At 50.7% G+C, this 19457-nt stretch overlaps 2 protein-coding genes across 7 annotated transcripts in view; one reads left to right on the top strand and one right to left on the bottom strand.

Annotated features, from left to right (window-relative positions):
• Positions 1-12104, top strand: part of Col17a1 (collagen type XVII alpha 1 chain) — a 76632-nt gene extending 64528 nt beyond the window's left edge. For all 5 annotated transcript variants that reach the window (XM_063244662.1, XM_063244663.1, XM_023567329.2 and 2 more), the window contains 23 exons: positions 770-850; positions 1911-1946; positions 2419-2496; positions 3474-3527; positions 3676-3717; positions 3860-3913; positions 4409-4465; positions 4753-4779; positions 5074-5106; positions 5196-5270; positions 5620-5652; positions 6126-6245; positions 6733-6870; positions 7330-7398; positions 7791-7934; positions 8371-8469; positions 8567-8677; positions 9036-9182; positions 9461-9832; positions 10246-10383; positions 10626-10688; positions 10811-10891; positions 11181-12104. In XM_063244662.1, the coding sequence (XP_063100732.1) occupies positions 770-850; positions 1911-1946; positions 2419-2496; positions 3474-3527; positions 3676-3717; positions 3860-3913; positions 4409-4465; positions 4753-4779; positions 5074-5106; positions 5196-5270; positions 5620-5652; positions 6126-6245; positions 6733-6870; positions 7330-7398; positions 7791-7934; positions 8371-8469; positions 8567-8677; positions 9036-9182; positions 9461-9832; positions 10246-10383; positions 10626-10688; positions 10811-10891; positions 11181-11233 (2105 nt within the window). In that variant the 3' untranslated portion in view covers positions 11234-12104. The remainder of the gene's footprint in view (positions 1-769; positions 851-1910; positions 1947-2418; positions 2497-3473; positions 3528-3675; positions 3718-3859; positions 3914-4408; positions 4466-4752; positions 4780-5073; positions 5107-5195; positions 5271-5619; positions 5653-6125; positions 6246-6732; positions 6871-7329; positions 7399-7790; positions 7935-8370; positions 8470-8566; positions 8678-9035; positions 9183-9460; positions 9833-10245; positions 10384-10625; positions 10689-10810; positions 10892-11180) is intronic.
• A 1414-nt stretch (positions 12105-13518) lies between these two features.
• The window catches only part of Slk (STE20 like kinase), a 60737-nt gene continuing 54798 nt past the window's right edge, over positions 13519-19457 (bottom strand). Inside the window, exon 18 of one of the 2 annotated variants that reach the window (XM_023567245.2) lies at positions 13519-17059. In XM_023567245.2, the coding sequence (XP_023423013.1) occupies positions 16913-17059 (147 nt within the window). In that variant the 3' untranslated portion in view covers positions 13519-16912. 2 annotated transcript variants of the gene reach the window in all.

Here is a 19457-nt window from a genome sequence, read left to right as displayed (position 1 = left end):
AAACATAGATAAATTTTCTGCCAGAGCATCCTATTTACCTGTAATCTTAACTGTCAATAGAGTCTTGCTCTTAACTGAAACCTCCTGAACTGGGCCTTTACTGTCTACATTTCTATCATCATTCTGATTTTCTCAGTTCTTACTAAATCCTTTCATCAAGCTTCACTTAAAGTATTGCATAGGTCACATGCAATGATGTTTTCCAAGAAGCACCAGTCAGCAAGCCCAGCACCAATGTCTTGGTTACTTTTCTCTCATTGCTAGAACAAAATACCTGATGCCCAGAATTAGGAAAGGAAAGTTTTATTTAGCTTACAGTTTTTGGAGATTTCAGTCCCTCATCAGCTGACTTTAAGGGAGGATGGCCTGGCTGAGGGGTAACATGGTGGCTGTGGCAGACACCAGAAGCAACAAGAGCAAACGGGCAAAAAGGAAAAGCACACCTCCTTCTCTCCCTTATATTGTATATTGGCTACTCACCCCTGGGCAGGTGCAGCTCTCACACCACCAATCCCAGTACTAGACCATGAACCAATCACAAATGCTAGATTCAGTTACCTGCATGAGGGCATGAGACTTTGGGGGGATACTCAGACACAAACCATAACAGCTAGGGACAGGTTGTGGTGTCAGTTTTTTGGGTCTGCAACTGGGAATGGGGAAGTGCAGAGGTAATGAGAAGCCCAGACATCAGCTTGCCCAGCTATGGATAACCAATGCTTCAGAGCCAAAGACCGGACTCAGTGTTCTATGTGCTTTCTCTTTCTAGAGGGTTCATCCATGGTCACCGTCCCAGGTCCCCCAGGGCCTCCTGGCGCCATGGGACCTCCAGGACCTCCAGGTTCCCCAGGTCAGTTTGTTTTCTTACTTTGCCCTGATGAGCAGGAAGCCATGGGTGCATTGAACTCTAGTCATGTTTTCTCAGATCCTGAAGCCAAAGGCAGGAACCCAGGAAAGAGAGCAGGAAGGACTTAAGGGAGCTAAGCTCTGTTTCCAGGAAAAGAGGAGGGCCACTCAGTAGATGAGGGAAAGCTGGCTCTCAAAGAGAGTAAGTGACCTGCCTAAAGTCACATGACCACTAAGCAGCAGGCCAAAGGTTCAATCCAGATCATTCGGTGACCAGGGCTGGAGACCAATAACAGTGCTGGACCTTCAAGGCTTCCATGGTTTCTCCCTGCAAAACAATTTGGAAAGGGAATCAAGGGCAACACCAATGCTAGCTGTCTACTAGGGAAACACAATCTGAATCACCCAGCACCACGGGTGATTCTAGAACTCTTAACTCTGAAAAACAGTTGTTAAGAGACAATAGTTGTAGTTAAAAGGGCAAAACATCAGTGATGTGTGGTGTAGTGTTCTGGCTATATTTTTATGAGATGCAAAAAAAGATGGTGGAAGGAAATAAAATGCTCAGAAATTAAAGAATTAGGATTCTCTCTTGCTTTTCCAAAATGCCCATTATTTCGTATGTGTGTTTTGAAGGCACATATTTTGTATATGTGCTTTCCTTGTATATGTCACTGAGGGATGTACCTCAGTGACAGAGCTCAGCATGTGTAAGGCCCTGGGTTCTATCCCCAGCACCAGGAATAATTAATTAAATGTTTGTGAAATACATAACACAACCAATGCAAGTACATACCAGCCTTCCTTTCTGACAAACTGGAGGCTGCAAGGGGTGCACAGAAGTCGCTAGCCAGTGAAGGACAGCGTAGACAGGACAGCCTGCTGACCCAAGGGGCCCAGTACCAGCCTGAGAGCCTCACACTGGTCTCAGATTGCTTATCCTTCTCCTGCGAGCCCACTGACTCCCACGCCTGGGAGGGCTCCGTGTGAACCCTCCCTGCATTTCTTCCCCTGTACCCATGACCCCAGAGCTCACTTATTCTCTTCCCCAATGCCATTTCCAGGCCCTGCTGGCCCTGCTGGTCTCCCAGGACAGCAAGGTACGTCACATCTTGAGAAAACACAGGCACCCTCTGAGGCAGGCCTGGGCGCCTGTGCTTTAGTTCAAGGCACAGGTATGCGTTTCAGAAAGGGAGGGAAAGGGGCCACTTCCTCTGATCCAGTCCATATTTCTGGAAGGATCAGCCTCCTTGGGACAACGGGATTTAGTCTTTGTGGCCCTTGGTTGAGACTGAACTCAGTTATTGTCATAGCTCTCTGGTGACCAAACCCTGATGATCAGTTTTATCCAACTATCGAAAAACAGTCAAGTCTTAGGAAAAGGGGATTTTGGCTGCAGACAGAAGTGCTCACTGTCAAGGCTCTGGCTCCAACCTCCCCTCTAATGGCCCTGCCCCCTCCCCAGACCCCACACTTCTCTCTGATAGCCCTCTGCCACCTCTCTGCCTGCACTCTGCCCTGCATCTGACCTTTCCTGAGGCACTGTTCACCCTAACCCTGTCCTCCCCACAGGCCCGAGAGGAGAGCCAGGCCTTGCTAGTGAGCTGTCTGTGGGCACCGGCACCTCCATCTCTGAGATCATCTCTTCCCGTGAGTGCCATCATTTTCTAGAGCAGGTGATGGTGGGGGTGGAGGGAGACGCAGTGAGTGATAGCCCAGAAGAAAGGCAGGACTTGTCGGGCACCAGGCCAGGGATGGGACAGCTGTCAGAAAGACTCTGGGACCCCAGGAGGAGCAAGGGCAGGTGAGGTCTTGGATTGCAGCTGGCAGGAGCAGGGCAGCTCCCACTGGAAGAGGGCAAGAGCAGGGTACAGATGCCCAGCCATGGCCTGATCTACGAGGGATGACTCCGGCATCGTCCTGTCCACAAAGCCCTTTCAAGAGCCCTGGTGGCCTGGGTCTGGTGGCTCAGGTCTGTAATCCCAGATGCTTGGGAGGCAGAGGCAGAGGGGGATTGCAACACAGGGGATTGCAGATTCAAGGTCAGCCTGGGCAACTTAGTGAGAACTGTCTCAAAAACAAAGCAGGCTAGCTGAGTGTGGCATCATATATATAATCCCAGCACTTGGGTTTCAGAGGCAGGAGGATCACCATGAGTCTGAGGCCAGCTGGGCTGCACAGTGAGACCCTGTATCAAAAAATCAAAACAAATCAACAAAAATAAAAAGGGCTAGAGATGCTGCTCAGTGGTAGGTTTTCCTGGCATGCATATAACCCTGGATTCAGTCAGCAACGTGACCAAAAAAAAAAAAAAGTCCAGCAGAGCTACAGCAGATCAGTGCCAGACACCTGGGGTGCTGAATAAGAAGTGCCAGGAGTGGGGAGCTAAACCCTAGAGGACGCTGAAACCCGAGCTCTTCTCCATCCCTCCACACCCCCACAGCAACTGACTGCTCCCCACCCTGCCTCTGAGCCAGGGCTTCCCTTAGCCATGGAACCCTGGAAAGCCTTGTGCCAGGCTCTGGGTGTGAGTGCACCCCAGGGTGCGATCAGAGTGAGAGGTAAGGAGCCTGGCAGAGCACACCTCCACAGAATCCTCTCTCATTTCTGCTTGCTTCTCCCTACAGAAGGCATTGATTTACGAGGCCCGCCAGGCCCACCAGGGCCCCGTGGACCACCAGGTGAACATCTCAGGAGCTGCCAGCAGATGGGGATGGGGTGGGGGAGTGCAGAGGCCTTGGGGACTGTGGGATCAAGCCCAGATTGATCCTGCCTCAGGATGTGCCTGTCCCCTGAGCTCAACATGCCTTCTTGCTCACTCTCTTGCAGGACCAGCTATCCCAGGCCCCCCGGGACCCCGAGGCCCACCAGGTGAGAGGGAACTCCTTGCTAGAGTTGGGGTGGCAGTGAGGGGGCCCAGAGCCCTTGCAGGAAAGAGCACCCCTGCTGCTTCAGGGCAGAGGGCCCCTGGCTGTCTCATGACACTAATGAGTCTCGGGCTTCTCTCATCCAGGGGAAGGCTTGCCAGGCCCTCCGGGCCCCCCAGGATCTTTCCTGACTTCCTCAGGTAATGCCATGGGGCGAGTCCCTCTGCCCCACCTGAGCGCTCACCCAGCCCAGGGCTTCCTTTGACTCCACTGGGCCTGCAAGGAGACAAACCATTCCAACCCACCCGCATGGGAGTGTGGCACTTAGGGAGCTTCTGGAGTGACCAGGAGGCCAGTTCCGGTCTCTGGGAAGCCCACCTCTAATAAAGCAGGCAGGACACAGGCCCATGAGATCAGTGCTAGCAGAATGTAGAAACTTACAGAAGTAACTAAGAGCCAGCACTGGGCCAGAACTCATCCCTTGTGGGGGACCCATGCACCCACCCACCCATTTGCCTTCTCAGTCATCCACTCGTGTTTACACCCAACCCTCAACCTTTCGAACACCCAGGCATCCATCACCCATCTGATGAGCATGGGTTGAGTGTCCACAGCATGCTGGGCACTGGGCTAGAGGGCGCTGCTGCCCCGGGAACCTCACTCCCCTACCCTCACGCTGTTGCCTTCCTCCGCAGAAACCTTCTCTGGCCCCCCAGGCCCACCTGGCCCCCCAGGCCCCAAGGGAGACCAAGGTGAGGACAGCCAATATGTGCCCCCTCCGTATCCCCTCGTGGCCAGGGTGAGGCTGGGTGAGCAGAGGCTTTTCCAGGGCCTCTTGCCAGGTTCCTCACCTACAGCATGGGCGGGAAGGGGATAAGCAGATGGTCAGAGACTCTGCAAAGAGCCCCTGCCCTGCGGCGATGTGGTGGAAGGAGAGGCCCAGGGAGCTCTGGCTTCTGTGTTCTCTCCTCTACTGGCCCCATGGAGCCGCAATATCCAGCTGGTGGGTGCCTCACAGCCCTCTTTCTCCCTCCCTCAGGTCCCCCAGGCCCCCGAGGACATCGAGGTACAGTAGAACTGGCATCAAACATGACCTGGGCCAGGAATGGGTGGTAAAGGCTGACTTCCTAGAGTTTTGAACTTAGTGGGAGTATAGCCAGCGGGCTGGAGAGCATTCAGGGAAGGAAGGGCTGCGAACTCTGCATTCTGTGCACAACTGCAGTGTAGACATGCATGTTTGTGGCCGGTACTGACCAATGGGCTGCACAGTCTGGGCAACAGCGGGGGTGCCCTGGAGGGGAGGAAGGAGGAGTAAATGGGAGAGGAAAATAAGCTTGTCCCCTCCTGCTGTATCCCTCAGGCGAGCAAGGCCTCCCAGGGTTCCTGACCTCAGGTAAGAGCCGAGCCGCCACCTGCCCCAGCTGTGGCCCAGACCCACTCTCCACTCCTGCTGACTGCATAGTATATGTTCTTGGCTTTCAGACACCGGTTCTCTCGGACTCAACCTGCAGGGACCACCAGGCCCACCTGGTCCGCAGGGACCCAAAGGTGACAAAGGTCAGTGAGCAGGCAGCCTGGCCCCTGAGCCCAGCCTTGCATGGAAGACCCAAGTGCTTCAGTGCTTAAGGCTTGGGAGAGGGAGAAAGGGCAGAGGAAAGGAAGACATGGGGACAGGAAGTGGGAGACAGTCTCCGCCCAAAGGTGTCACTATAGAAACAAGACTAAGAGACAGGAGCTGGGGATATAGCTCAGCGGCATCAGCGCCTGCCTAACAAGTGCCAGGACCTGAGTTCGATTCCCAGTACCAAAACAAAAAAGACTAAGAGACACTGAATGTTCCGGGCCTCAGCAGGAGGCACCTCTTGGAAGAGGGGACACAAACCAGGCTTCTCCACTTGGCTTGCAGGTGATCCTGGGCTTCCTGCTGGTCCCTCCCGAGGTAAGAGCCACAGGTGGCCACAGTTCCTCTCCTCTTCTTCCAGAGGCTGATCCTTCTGTGGAGACATTCCCACGGGGTGGGGGGGGCTCTGTCACTTGTCCGTGATTCAGCACTGCTCACACTCCTCCTTTAGCCGGGCCCACAAGCAACTTTGAAGGAGGGGACATGCTGGGGGGCGCGGACCCACACATATCCAGAGATGACAGCAGTCTGTGCTGAGATTGTCACGCACATTGCGGGGCCCGGGAGCCCCCAGTGCCTGGGGAGGAAGCAAACAGGCCTGATCAGGCTACTGAAGGAAGGCAATTTGGCCCGGGGCGGCTTACAGTTCTGTGCCTGTCGCAGGCCTGGCCTTTGTGTTGCCCCTGTTCTCTTTCTCCTGCCCAGAAAACCCTCCCAGCTCAGCCAGGGCAGCACTGCCAGGCCTGACCGCTGGTAGAGAAATCAAGTCAGGCTGCCTTCTCTTCGTGCAGGGGGTTCATCGAGCACCACGTACACAGCTGGTCCACCTGGCCCACCAGGGCCCCCCGGGCCCCCGGGCTCTCTCCGAAACTCCATGGAGATCCAGCAATACATCTCGGAGTACATGCAGAGTGAGTGGCCGGCACTGTGCCTTGGGATTGGCATGGAGCAGTGTGCGTGCGTGTGTGTGTGCATGTGTGTGTATGCATGTGTGTGTGTGTGCATGTGTGTGCGTGCACGTGTACATACAGCATGTGTGCTGGAGAGCAGCCTGCTGGCCCTGGAGCCTGGCCTGTAATCCCAGTGTGCCTGTGCATACACACAACCTCATCCTCATCACATGTGGAAGCACACATGTGCACGCACACACACTCACGACCCCTCGGCATGGGTAACTTGTCAAATGAGTGGACAGATTGGAGTCTTGTTGGTAGATGCCCTTCAGACCACCTGAGCAGCACAGGCCTCTGCCTTAGTTTCCCCATCAGTACCAAGGGAGTCCAGGCTGCACGTTGGTTGGGGTAAACACTTCATTGTGTACTGTGGGTGACCTCGGTGACTGTGGGGAGGACAGGCCTCCTGAGGACAGGCTTGACTTCTTTGTTGTTTTGCTGGCAGGTGACAGCATCAGGGCCTATCTTTCTGGAGTCCAGGGTCCCCCGGGTCCCCCTGGCCCCCCAGGGCTCACCACCACCATCACGGGGGAGACTTTTGACTACTCAGAGCTGGCCAGGCATGTCGTGGGCTACTTTCAGGGTAAGCCTGTCCCAACCCTGTCCACACTGACCCTCCTCCTGACGGTCCTCACCTCCTAGCTCACCATTCACATCGCCCTTCCCGTGAGCATACCTCGTCATGCACTGCTTACCCCCAGGCATGGCCATCAGTCAGCACAGTTAGTTTGGGCTGAGGAGGCCTCACAGGGTGCACGCGAAGTGGGCACTCACTCGGGACATTCTGACTTCTTGTCTGAATCTCCAGGCTGGCAGGATATAGTGAGAGTTAGTCGGAAGCATATTCTGGCAACAAATTTTCCCTTCTTATCAACAAAACAGAGCAGCACCCCATTTTGATCTTCTCCTGCCTAAGTAACCCATGCTGCCCAGTTCGCTCACTTTCCCCAAGACAGTGTCTGGTGGACGGAGACCTCGGACTCCATGAGCAGCAGGGCTGCTCCAGTTCTGACAGGCAGTCACCCAGGTCTCCTTCCCACAGCTTTGGGCTACAGCATCGGCAGGTCCTCTGGCTCTGTCTCCTCCGAAGACATCCTGGCCGTGCTGCGGCGTAAGTTGCCCTCTGGAGGGCTGGAGGGCGGGGCGGTCTTTGCCCCTTGCTGGCCTCCCCGCCAACCCCAGCCAGCTGGTGAGGGCTGCAGACACCGAGGGCTCAGTACTTCAGGACAGGGAGCTGCAGGCTCACTGCTCTGAGTGTCCGCTTGCTGAGTAACAAAGGGACTAGAAAAGGGGAGGTAGTCTGCCCTCCCCTGCAGCAGGCGGCCAGGCAGGCATCTCTGCAGGATCTAGAAGCTGACTGACCCCCTGGCCCTTGTGGGCTGGAGTCCCCAGAACGCACACGACATTGAGCAGCCAGATGGCATGGGGGCTAGGGCTGTCACTGGATGGGGTGCAGCACCCTGTGGCTGGGGGATCCATGTAAATATACCCTTCCCTCGCCAGGGGATGATGTGCTCCAGTACCTGCGTCAGTACCTGACAGGCCCTCAGGGTCCCCCAGGCCCACCAGGAGCCAGTGTCGATGGAGCCCTCTTGTCCTCTTTGAATTACGCGGAGCTGAGCAAACACATTGTCAGCCACCTGTCCAGTGAGTGCCTGCCCTCCCGCCCACTGGCCCTGTGCAGCTGCATGGGCCTTGCTGGCCCCTCCTGCTGGGCTGCAAGGAACCCCCGGAGGAAATGGGGGGCTCCAGAGCAGGCTGAAGAGCGTGGCAGGGGAAGCCACACCGACATCAGGCGCTGTTGTGTGGAGCATGCACAGAGCACACGCACGCACACTCACACACCCAGCAGCAGGACTCCTGTGGGCAGCAGTGACCTGCACTTTCTTCTCAGCACCCTCCTCCTTGGCGCCACTGCCCAGGACTGCATCTCTGCATCACTTCTCTCTGCCATCTTTTTCCCATCCTTGGGCTCCGCTTCTGTACAGATGCCTCTGTGTCTGGCCTCTTCTCTCACAGGCCGTTGCAGTCTGCCTTCCCCTGCCCAGTCTTAATCCATTTCAACTGGGACTTTGCCCCCCAGATTCTGGCTTCAGCATTGGCCTTCCTGGCCCACCAGGCCCCCAGGGCCCCCCCGGCCTACCAGGGACATCTTACGAGGAGCTCCTCGCCTTGCTCAGAGGTAAGGCCAGGCAGGCCCATGTGTCCAGGGTATTGGGATGGAAGCAGAGCCCTGGGCCCAGACCATGACTGACCCCTGCTCTGCCCTGGTGCCTCAGGGTCTGAATACAGAGGCATCATTGGACCTCCAGGGCCCCCTGGGCCACCTGGTATCCCAGGCAACATGTGGTCCAGCATCAGCGTGGAGGATCTCTCATCTTACCTGCACAGTAGGTTACTGGGGCAGGGAGGAGGAGGGCAGAGGGCTGCAGCTGGCAGGGAGTCACAGGGAGCTGCCTCACCAGTCACCTGGTCCTCTCGGAGCATGCACAGAGCCAGGTCTCACTCATGCTGAGGGTTGCCAAGCCTTGGCAGGTAAGATGTGGAGAGACAGAACTCCCAGCCGCAGCACTGGGCAAGCTTGGGAGCCCATCTGTGATCAGGGCCAGCCCAGGCTTCCTGCTGTCCCCATCCCATTTCGGGGAGGCTCAGCTGCACTGTACCCCTTCCAGAAAGTCCTCTTTCAGCAGGTCCTGCTGTGAGGCGACATCACCCTTGACCTTTCTTTCTCTTTTCTTTTCTCCTCAGCTGCTGGCTTGTCATCCATTCCTGGCCCACCAGGTCCACCTGGCCCCCCGGGTCCTCGAGGGCCCCCGGGGGTCTCAGCAGCTCTGGCAACCTATGCAGCTGAGAACAATGACAACTTCCGGAGTGAGCTGATTAGCTACCTCACAAGTGAGTGCCCCAGTGTTGGTGGTCATCTGTACCCTGCTTCAGAATTTCCTTGTCCCTGTGAGTGTCCTTTAGAGACCAGGAGGCCGGTGCTTGGAGGACCTGGGGGCCTTCAGTGGGAGAGGCCCAGGCTCCTTCCCCATCCCAACCCCGTGTTCTCGCATCCATGTGCAGGGATCCTGAAGTTCACTTCCTGTTTCTAAGGGGTGCTGAGACTGTATGGGAGACCCTGTGTCCACCATGACCTGAGCCCCAGCTCATGTGGCTGCCTACCCCCACAGGTCCAGATGTGCGCAGCTTCATCGTGGGCCCCCCAGGGCCGCCGGGGCCACAGGGCCCCCCCGGAGACAGTCGCCTGGTGTCCCGAGATGGCTCCTACGGTTGGAGTAGCAGCTCCTCCACCAGGCGGGGCTCCTCCTACAGCTCTGCGATGGGAGTTGGAGGAACCAATGGAGGATCCCTGGGAGCAGCTGGGGCCTTTGGTGCAGGGGATGGTGGCCCCTACGGCACTGATGTGGGCCCTGGTGGCAGCTATGGGACAGCAGCGGCAGAAGGTGGTGTGTACGGAGGTGGTAGCAACGTGCTCCAGGGTGGCTTTGGTGGAGACCTGGACTACAATGAGCTGGCTGTGCGGGTGTCAGAGAGCTTGCAGCGTGAGTGGGGACACGGGCCTGGGTGTGGGGTGAGTGCCTTAGCAGGGGCGCCCAGGCAGGCAGGACCGAGGACAGTGAAGTGGAGCTATGGGGAACAGAGCACACCAAGGTCTTGGTGTTCTCTCCGAACACCTGAGCTGCTCTAGGTGTCAGAAGAATCTCCATAATGGCTTTCTGCTGGGGCTGAGGGAAGATTGTCAGCTAAAAGGTCCCTTCTCCCTGTAGCTGGTCGGCAGGATCACAGAGAGCTTAGAGGCCAGAACACCCACAGCAGGCAGGCCTCTGCCATGACAGGGGACTACTGAAGAAGTCTGCAGGGTTGGCCCAGGGAAGCTTCCTCTAGTTTACCTGCTTAGGGTTCAGGTGGTGTTGAGCATGCCCACTGCCTGTGCCCACACTCTGGTGTTTTGCAGGTCAGGGCCTGCTGCAAAGCATGGCCTACACTGTCCAGGGTCCACCAGGCCAGCCTGGGCCCCAGGGGCCCCCTGGCATCAGCAAGGTCTTCTCTGCCTACAGCAACGTAACCGAGGATCTCATGGACTTCTTTCGAAGTAAGGGCACCCCATTATTGCCCAGCACCAAACCACTGCAGTTTTTCATGGGGCTGTATTACAGACACTAATTCAAGGAAAATCTCTCCATCAACTCCCAAGGGGGTGCAAATCAGATAGTCTGGGCAGCATTATTTTCCCCTTACAAATTCAAGCTCCATCACTGCACATCTGTTACCTGAACAAAGCACCTGACCTCCGAGCTTCATGCAATCCCTAAGACCAGTTTTTTGCCCTTGCAGCTTACGGAGCCATTCCAGGACCACCAGGACAGAAGGGAGATATGGGTACCCCAGGACCTAAAGGTAAGGGAGGCAAGGACCCTGTACGATGGGGACCCTCGCTGGTGCCATGCAGTGTACCTGTGCTACACCTTAACACAACACCCTAATTTCTTATTCCTCTCCCATCTCCTCTGTTCTCCTAGGTGACAGGGGCCCTGCTGGACCACGAGGTCTTCCTGGACCACCTGGCTCTCTGGGGCACAAAGGGGAAAAGGGAGACAAAGGTAAGAGAAATGGTGCCACCTGCTGGTCAGAGAGTGCAGGACGCTGGAGCTCAATGCGGGGTGCTCTGCGGCAGGGCAAACCTGAGAAATTCAGCTAACCGCTAAGGCAGACCCTGCCCTGGGAGAGAGGAAGCAGAGTGCCAGACCAGGGAGGAAACGGGACCTGGTAGAGACCTGGGGCGAACGCTTAAATAAATGGATAATCTTACAAAAGATTCATCTTGGAAGTCAGCTCTGCAGTAGCCACAGATGTCACAACTGCCCCAGCAAAGATCTCATCTTCTTCCAGGTGACCACGTCTACATGGGGCGAAGGAAGAGAAGTGTCGCCATCAAGCCATAAGTGGGCCTTGGTGGAGCAGCCAGTTCTCGCCACGTCCCTGGGCCTGTAGGTCAGATTTCCCTCCAGAGGTAAAGCTGGAGTCTATGAGTGTCCTACAGCAAGGAGCTGTTACCTGCCAACTATGATTAGTCCACACAGAAGTCATGTAGAGAATTCAAAGATACATGGTCTCAAACAGCTTCACAGGGTGCCCTGATGAGCAGTCGCCATGTTTTAGGGTAAAACGTTCTTCCCTGCCCTCTAGATCCAAGTGCCTTGGCTTCTTTTAACGCTTAGCTTGAACCCCAACCTAGGAACGCTAGTTATACAAATTTGGCTTAGGAGTCTCAGGGCTTCACCTACAAATGAGCCCAAAAGATGGAAGACGGGCTCAGAGTCTCCCTGGGGGTGACATGCGAGGTTGTGCTCTGCTTACTGGGGAAAAGCCTGCGCCATCTTCTGCCTCCCCTTCATGCTGCCTTCTATCTGGGAACCACTGGTCAGGAAGCGACTCTCGCAATGGGAGAAATTAGGAAACGCAGTTCCACTGTGGGAGGCCATCGCGTTTCTAAAGGCTACACCACTTGCTTAGGAAGACTGACTACAGCTTTAATCTGTATCTACAGGTCCATGCTAGTTTATAGGTGACTGTCCTAGACTGCAGCAAGGGGGCCAGTGACAGTGGGCGAGGACCGGGAGGGGAACGGACGCTTGGTGCTGGGGAAATGGCTTCCACCCATGTGTCACCCACCGCTCGCTTAGGAGACAGCTTGTGGGGGCTGGGCACAGCGGTTTATAAGCACTTTTCACTGTCTAAAAATATCTGTGTGTGGTCTAAAAGACAAAAAGTCATTTCAAGTGTAAAATTTCTAATTAAAATTTTTAAAATATGTTTAATGTGAACAATCTGAACAAAGAAAAGTTAAAAAGGCATCCTGGGTTAACTGGGTCTGATACTTTTATCACACGTGAGAGCAGAAAACCAGTTATATGACACACTTCTGGCATTCTAATCACTGAGATGTTAAAGATAGCCTGTCCACAACTGTCCACTCCACCCGGAAACACTACAAAGTATCTGCAGTCTTTTTGAAGCACAGATGTCTTGAAATAAACATAGGTGTAACCAATGGGCAACAGGATTATTGGCACTTAATGTAGGGATCTATCCTGGGGCAAATCGTGATGGCAAGCTAAGTGTTATGTGGGGTATCAAGGCCCCCACTGGGGAAAAACATAGGAGTATCAAATGTTCCAAAGAAATCCATAGTGAAATCAGACACTCCAACTCTAAAAAGGCTGCACTCAGCCAGCTTGCAAATTTACTGCAAATTGTAATTCAATCGCTAATTAAATATGGGGTTAAATTAAACCTACTTCCCCAATTCTACTCCTCTAAAAGGCTGGGCTTCCTTCCTACCTGGTCTTTGCTGTGTCTCAGTGCTTCCTGGGGGAACCATTTGCTGCTATCAGTCAGTAGAGCCAAGTCCTCCAGTCAAGCTCCGCTCCGCTCGGCATGGACTTCTCCCCCCGCACTGTTCTGTCCCGACAGCTATCTGCCTCGAATCCATGTGGAAAAGTTCATATGGCCCTGCAGAATTTCCAACCACTTATTTTATTGCCTAGTGAAAACGTTGTGTACAAAGAATGAATGAAATGTACCTTTTAAAGTTTTAAATTGTTTTACCCAAAAGATGAATTTAGTTTTCAACAGTACTTTTTACATTGGGGTTCAAGCACTATATCCCCTTTAACAGTTATCCTTACTCTAGTCTTTAAGTCTTACTCATGCAAAATAGGGTAAAAGTCCAACCTTGCAGACATGAGACGTGTCCTCAACTCAGCAGAATGGATCTGAGTCTCTTCTGTTCCATTAAAAAAAAGGAGCTCAATAATGCACAATGCTCCTAGAGTAGAAGGGACACGTTGGCCCTCTCCCCAACCACACTGAACACCTGCCCAAGAAGTGCCCGTCAATGTCCTGTGACTAAGCAGTGATGCCGAGGAGGTTATTTTAGCAGAGGTGCAGTTGCAGGACTTGAGATGGCTGGTCTGGAAACTAACCCACGGGAGCAGTAGTAAGAACATGCATGTGTCCATACATCTATGGAAGGACAGCTGTGTACCTACTCACACCAGAAAATTCCCAGTAAACATTTGTGTGTGCGCACACCTCAGAGCAAGGAGAGCCACAGACCTGGAGGATGGCAAAACATAACCAGAAGCCCAAAGGCTGCACAAGTGTTCTCATGCAGGATAACCCTGCTTGAAAGATTATCAATTAAAAAAAAAACTGCTTCCCAAGATAGATTAAGAAATAACTTTATTTTTGTCAATTCCATAACTGAAAAGACAGTATTGATCCCAAACAGACAAGAAGCATAATCTGAAACAAAATTCTGTCCGCAAGTTTAGCTTGTGAGCTTATCACACTGCGAAGGATCACAAAAAGCTGCAGCCAACATTTAAACTATTAGGTAAAATTTGCTATTCCAAGTTTCAAGGCAGAACAGGAGAATATCACTGAAACCCTGTTAGCCACAGAAGAGCAACATTAAGGCGTCAACTCTTATGCTTTTGATGTAAGAAAACATTTAAAATATCATCCCATTTCCTACAAAACAGCATTTCCCAGAAAAGCATAATTTACTTCATTGGGTGACTGTTAGAACCAGAACTCTCCTTCCCCTGTCGTTCTAGGTTTTCTTTAATCCGCAGTATCTCTAACTAGTTTCACTGTGTCCTGCTGCTCAGAAGAGTCGCGTAAGCACAGTCCAGAAAAGGAAAGTGTGGAAAGGGGATGGAGAGTACAAAACCAGTCACTTCTAAACTTGATGATGCTCAAGAAATCAGAGACCCTCATTAAAGAGGGCTACATACGCCTGAGAGCTTTGTGCTTGAGGAAACACTACTTAGAGGTAGCTTTGGTTCTGGTTTATATTAACTATAATTTGCTGTGTCCTGGCACAGGAAGGGTCCAATATTCTCAGCAAAGTAAAAGCACTCTGAATTCCCCCTCACCCACCCACAGCCTGCACTACGAAAGGGTAAGAACTTCACGTGACTCCGCCTGGGACGGAGCTCGCTCGTAACTCCACAGCTTTGGACGGACAGGACCAGGGAAGGCAGCTGGGTGCCGGGCTCTGGGAGCAGGGCCTACACAAGCGTGGAGGTCTGGTATGTCCACAGCACGCTGGGCAGAGGGCAGGGGCTGTTTGGGGTACACATACAAATAATTCCTTTCACGTACTTCATGGCACATTCTGCCACCGCAGCAACAGAACCTAACCTGGAATGGAACTGACAGTACGCGTACACTTCAAAGAAGCCTGTGCACAGTCCACCCCCACCTCTACTCATGCAAGAAATGAAGGTCACTATTATCTATTTGCTATATAGCCTTAGGAAAAGCAGGCAGATGGGGCAAAACAGTGTATTCTACAAGACACTTTGGATAGATTTTACAACCTGAAGTATTGGGAAAGTTTCCACTCTCCATATGAATCCCTGTGTAGTCTTGCACTCACACGAACACAGTTCTTCAAAAAGAACTCAAGCATGAACAGAGAATCCACAGGGCAGGGTGACAGAGACCTGAGAGCTGCTGATAAACTTACCAGTGTGCAAACAGCTCTGCTCTGAGCCTCTCCTGGATTTACTGTTCTGCATGTTAAATGGAAAGGAACAGAAAAAACCAAATCATCAGATCACATTACATCCAAAATTATTTAAATGACCGAAAAAAAATGTCCACTGGCTGAAATACTCATTTTTAAAAAGCTAATAAACTAAAAATTTCAAACAATAAAGTGGTACAAGAGTGTTTCTCCCATCTCCTTCTTCACATAAGTCATTAAATACACTGGGTAACATTACACTGTCTTTTTATCATAACAATATAAACAGTTTCCATCATCGTCCTGAATATTACTTTATAAAGATACATATTTTAAAAGGCTTTCAGTTTTCAACCCAGCAGTTGAGAATAAAGCATTAAGAGTTTTGTCGACAGTAACACAGTTACACAATTATGTGGGAAGTGTATGAATTTACAACCATACATAATGTGTGTGTGTATATATATATATTTTTTTATTTATATAAAAAAAACAAACCTGGCCAGAAGTTAAGGCTACCTACAAAGTTTTCCAAGTAAATTCTGCTTGTCAAAATAATTACAAAATTAAAGTTACACATGCATTTTTAAATCATCTAAATCACTGACAAAATAAATGTCAGCATCCAAAGTTTTCAAATTAACTGCAAGAAAGTGCTACAGGCATTTATTTACATTTTCTTAATATGAATCAGTGTCTTACATTACCTTTACATTTTTCAACAGCCTCAAAAGTAGTATAACTAAAAACTCACAATTTGGTACCCAGCACTCCTAAGAGGACAGACTGCAGACAGCAGGCAGCGGGTGATGGGCTCCACCACAGACCGGCGGCCTCCCGCCAGAGCTCTGTCTATAACACTGCTTACCTGACTCCTGTTCCCATTCTAAGCTCCGAAGGGACCAGGAGCGAACATTTCATGAATGATTATTTTTATCAGCAACCATATGATAAAGGTTTCAAGCTTTTCCCACTCAAATCAAAGTGAATAATTTAAACAAGGAACAAAATAAAAATAAAATGTATCTTCATTTCAAAACAAAAAGTCATTTATGATGTGTGGCTAAAATATTTAAATCTTTTCTTTAAAAAAACTATTTGGAATAAATGTTTCTGAGATTAATTTCAGAAAATATATTTATAACTCACTCTATAGACCTCTGAGAGCTTTAAATGAACAGAATTTACTAAGATGCAGAAGTCATTTACTCAAAGTGTTATTTCAGAAAATAAACTAGGACAGCTGAATCTATATTGCTTCTAATGTACTGAGTTTCCCATCTCCATTTTGAACATTTTAAAATACCTTTTTTCCCCATCATCCCAAACTTTGTACAGCATTTATTTTAGGATGAAAATGGTAGCAGGAGCAAGACTTTTTAAAAACAGTAATGTTTAATGCTGAGGGTGTTTTGTCCCTGGTGACTGAAAAGAAAATCCTACTTTGGATGTGACTGAAATTTCGTATCTACTTAGGCACTATCTTAATAAAACCAGCACCTCAATTATTAGTGCCTGCCTAATCAGGCAATGTGTAAAACAAATTACTGAAGTAATTTTCCTCTTTTTTTTTAAAGAGTTTGTTCCTATTAAGTGATAAAATATTTTTATTTACTGAGTCAATAGCATATTTTGAGCAACTCATAGCTTTTTTATGAGTGCTGATATACTAAAATATTCCAATTCTTTACAGCAAAGTTCCAGCTAGAGAATTTAGGCATCATTGAAAAGGTAGGTCAGGTAAAAAGGTATTAATACTTAGTGATGTAACAAGATTTTTTAAAATAACTTTAAACATTATTTCTCTAACAGTTTTTCAGTAACAGTGTCTAAAGAATACAATTTCAAGGTTAATATACAAAATCACCTTAGGGAATTACTGCAAGATGCTACTCTGCCAACATGGCCTGGCATCTGTCTTAGTTTATCTTCCCTTTATTTTTTCTTAAAACAAAACAAAAAGCCACCTAGAAGGTGGGTGAGGTGATTGTCTTTGTGAGCTATTTGATATGGACTGTGGCAGAAGATGAAGAGAACAAAATGACATATTTAAAACGCTGAACCCAACAGAGTATTTCCACCATTAGGATCCAGTGGAATGCAAGCTAGGAATAGGATAGAATTTGGAAATCCGGCTCTGTGTGGAAGGGTTAAGGCATTCTGACTCTCCAGTCATTTTAAAGAACACTTCTTGTTCCTGTAGTTTCCGGGCAAACTCTTCTTCTAGTGTCTAAAACAGGAAAAGACAAAGAAATTGTTATGTGCTAGTATTATGCTGTGCATAGAAGTTACTCTGGCAAGCAAGTCAAAACTACTGGCCCCAACCAAATACTTTCTGTGCAAGCAAGACAAGGCTGCTCAGGGGTGAAGCACGTCACTGTGGCACAGCCCAGGTCCAAGAGCCAGCTCAGTCACATGAACAGATAACTTAGGGCTAATTCCTCTGCATAAAGTAGCGGTAACAGCGCTCCCCCACTGACAGGCTGTGTGACAATGACAGGTGGTGATGGTGCATTAAACTCACGGGAGGTACCCGACAGAAGGCACCGATAAGCTAGTGCCTGTCTCTCCCGTGGATCATTTACTACTTCCCTTATTAGGTATTGATGTGATGTTTTTCTTGCACACTAGACTGTGTAAAGCTCTGAAAAGGTAAAATCTACACCAGATTCACATCTCTATCCCTGTAACACAGAGCGAAAGCAGTAAGTGCCTGATAAATATCTGAACTGAAGGAGACAATCCTGAAGGTGAAGGTTTTGTTGTTAGGAGGCTGGGCCTCTGGGACATCGCCAGGCAAGGAGATGGCTCTTCCTAGGTGTTAGTGATGCCAGAAGAGGCTGAGGAGGACATGCTGCCCTCTCCACTATGTGGGGACAGGCAGCTGAGAAGTCACAGTCTGTAACTCAGAAGAGGACCCTTGACAGAAAGTGGCCATGCAAGCACCCTGGTCTTGGAACTCCCAGCCTCTGATTTATGGTATTTTTCTTATAGTTGCTCAAATTGACTACGACAGAGATCAAAGACTGCCAACAACTGATTTAGGGGTAAGTGCTATTGTAGAGGCCCAAAGTACAGGCAGGGATGGAAGGACACAGGCAGGTTTGTCAGGAGAGGTGGAACAACAGGAATCTGATAAGCAGGGCATGCCAGACACAGGAAGTTGAAACAATGACACAAAGGCAGGAAACCACAGAGCACTGAGTTGCCAGGCTATACTGCGGGTCATGCAATGGGGACGAAGGGACTTCCAGGCGAGGAAGCTTAGGGCTGACCCACGTGTGTCAGCATTAACATTATACCCTGATGGCACTGACAATTCACCAGCACCACGGTAACAGCTTGAGGGCCATTCTGGAGGAAGAAAGGGAACCAAGGAAGGCCGAGGGCCAGTGAGGACACTGCTGAACGATTTCAGAAGACAGGAACCCAGCAAGGGAAAGAGAAGGAAAATACTATGAAGAGAACTCAAGTCATGGGTATCTCACAGAATGCAGCACCCCCAGGAAAGCAGTCCTCTGGCTTCTAGCCAGGATGGTGATGGAGGGAAGGGTGCAGGGAGAGCACTGGGTGGGGGGCAGAGCTGTGCAGGCAGGGAGCAGGCAGGGGACAGCATGGTGAATGCCCATGAGTGCCCAGGGAGAGGCCGCTGAGTCTGCTCTGCTGTTCACTGATTGCCCTCTAGTCGCCTCAGTGAACTTGCACGCCTCACTCCAGGGTGCTGGGACTCCTCCACACTGGGTACCATCACTTAGTGAGAGACGCTGTCCTGCTTTGAAGAAGCGGAAATTCTCACAGGAGACAAGCGGCAAGTGGTGACACAGAATGTCTCAAGTGAGCACTGATGGAAGGGCACTTGAGCAAAGGCTGGAGTGGCCTGAGGAGGAACCAAACACGCTGGCAGAAAATGGAGCATCAGGCTTAGACAAAGGACAGAACTGAGAGGGTAAAACTTGGAAATGTCTACACCTCAGGAGACTGCACGACAAGGAAAAGGGGAGAAAAGCATGAAGAATGAGGAGAATTGTCATAAAAACCAGGGAAGAGGAGAGTTTTGTAAAATGACTTTGGAGGGGTCATTTTCAGTCAGGGTCTCTGCAGTTCAGGCTGGCCTTGAGCTCGCTTTGTAGCCCAGGCTAGTTTCGAACTCGCAACGATCCTCCTGCTTCAGCCTCCTGTACTAGGCTTACATAGAATGATACTTCCAATGGGACACAATTAGAGGACTCCATGATTAGAAACTCCCTTGTGACTGCTGTCAAAGAGCTGAAATGAGGACTCTGAGGCAGAAGCCAGGCTGCTAGGAGTGAACAGGTGACCCTAGAGAAGGACTTACCGCTGGGGATTCTTCTGAAGCTTTGTAACTGAATCACAGGAATGTATGATCTATTCAAAAGCCTATACATAAATAAATTTTACCTCTAAAAACACACTGCTAGTGAGTTTGTTGTCTCACTTCTAGAAACCTCTGGCTAAGTGCCTGTGTCTTAATGGTTGGATGACAGGTGACTGAAAGGAAAGCTGAAGTGCAGAGCCCATGAGAAACACAGGTTCAGGCCTGAGAGTGTACACAGGGACAGGAACCACAGCACGATGGCCAGATAGCTAGGATGGGTAAGCAATGAGCC

Source organism: Cavia porcellus, unplaced genomic scaffold, assembly GCF_034190915.1.
Source record: "Cavia porcellus strain 051 isolate PalLab524CR breed Dunkin Hartley unplaced genomic scaffold, mCavPor4.1 scaffold_2, whole genome shotgun sequence".
NCBI classification, from domain to species: Eukaryota; Metazoa; Chordata; class Mammalia; order Rodentia; family Caviidae; genus Cavia; species Cavia porcellus.
Note: the sequence above shows the minus strand (reverse complement) of the source record. Positions and strands in the feature narration are given on the sequence as shown.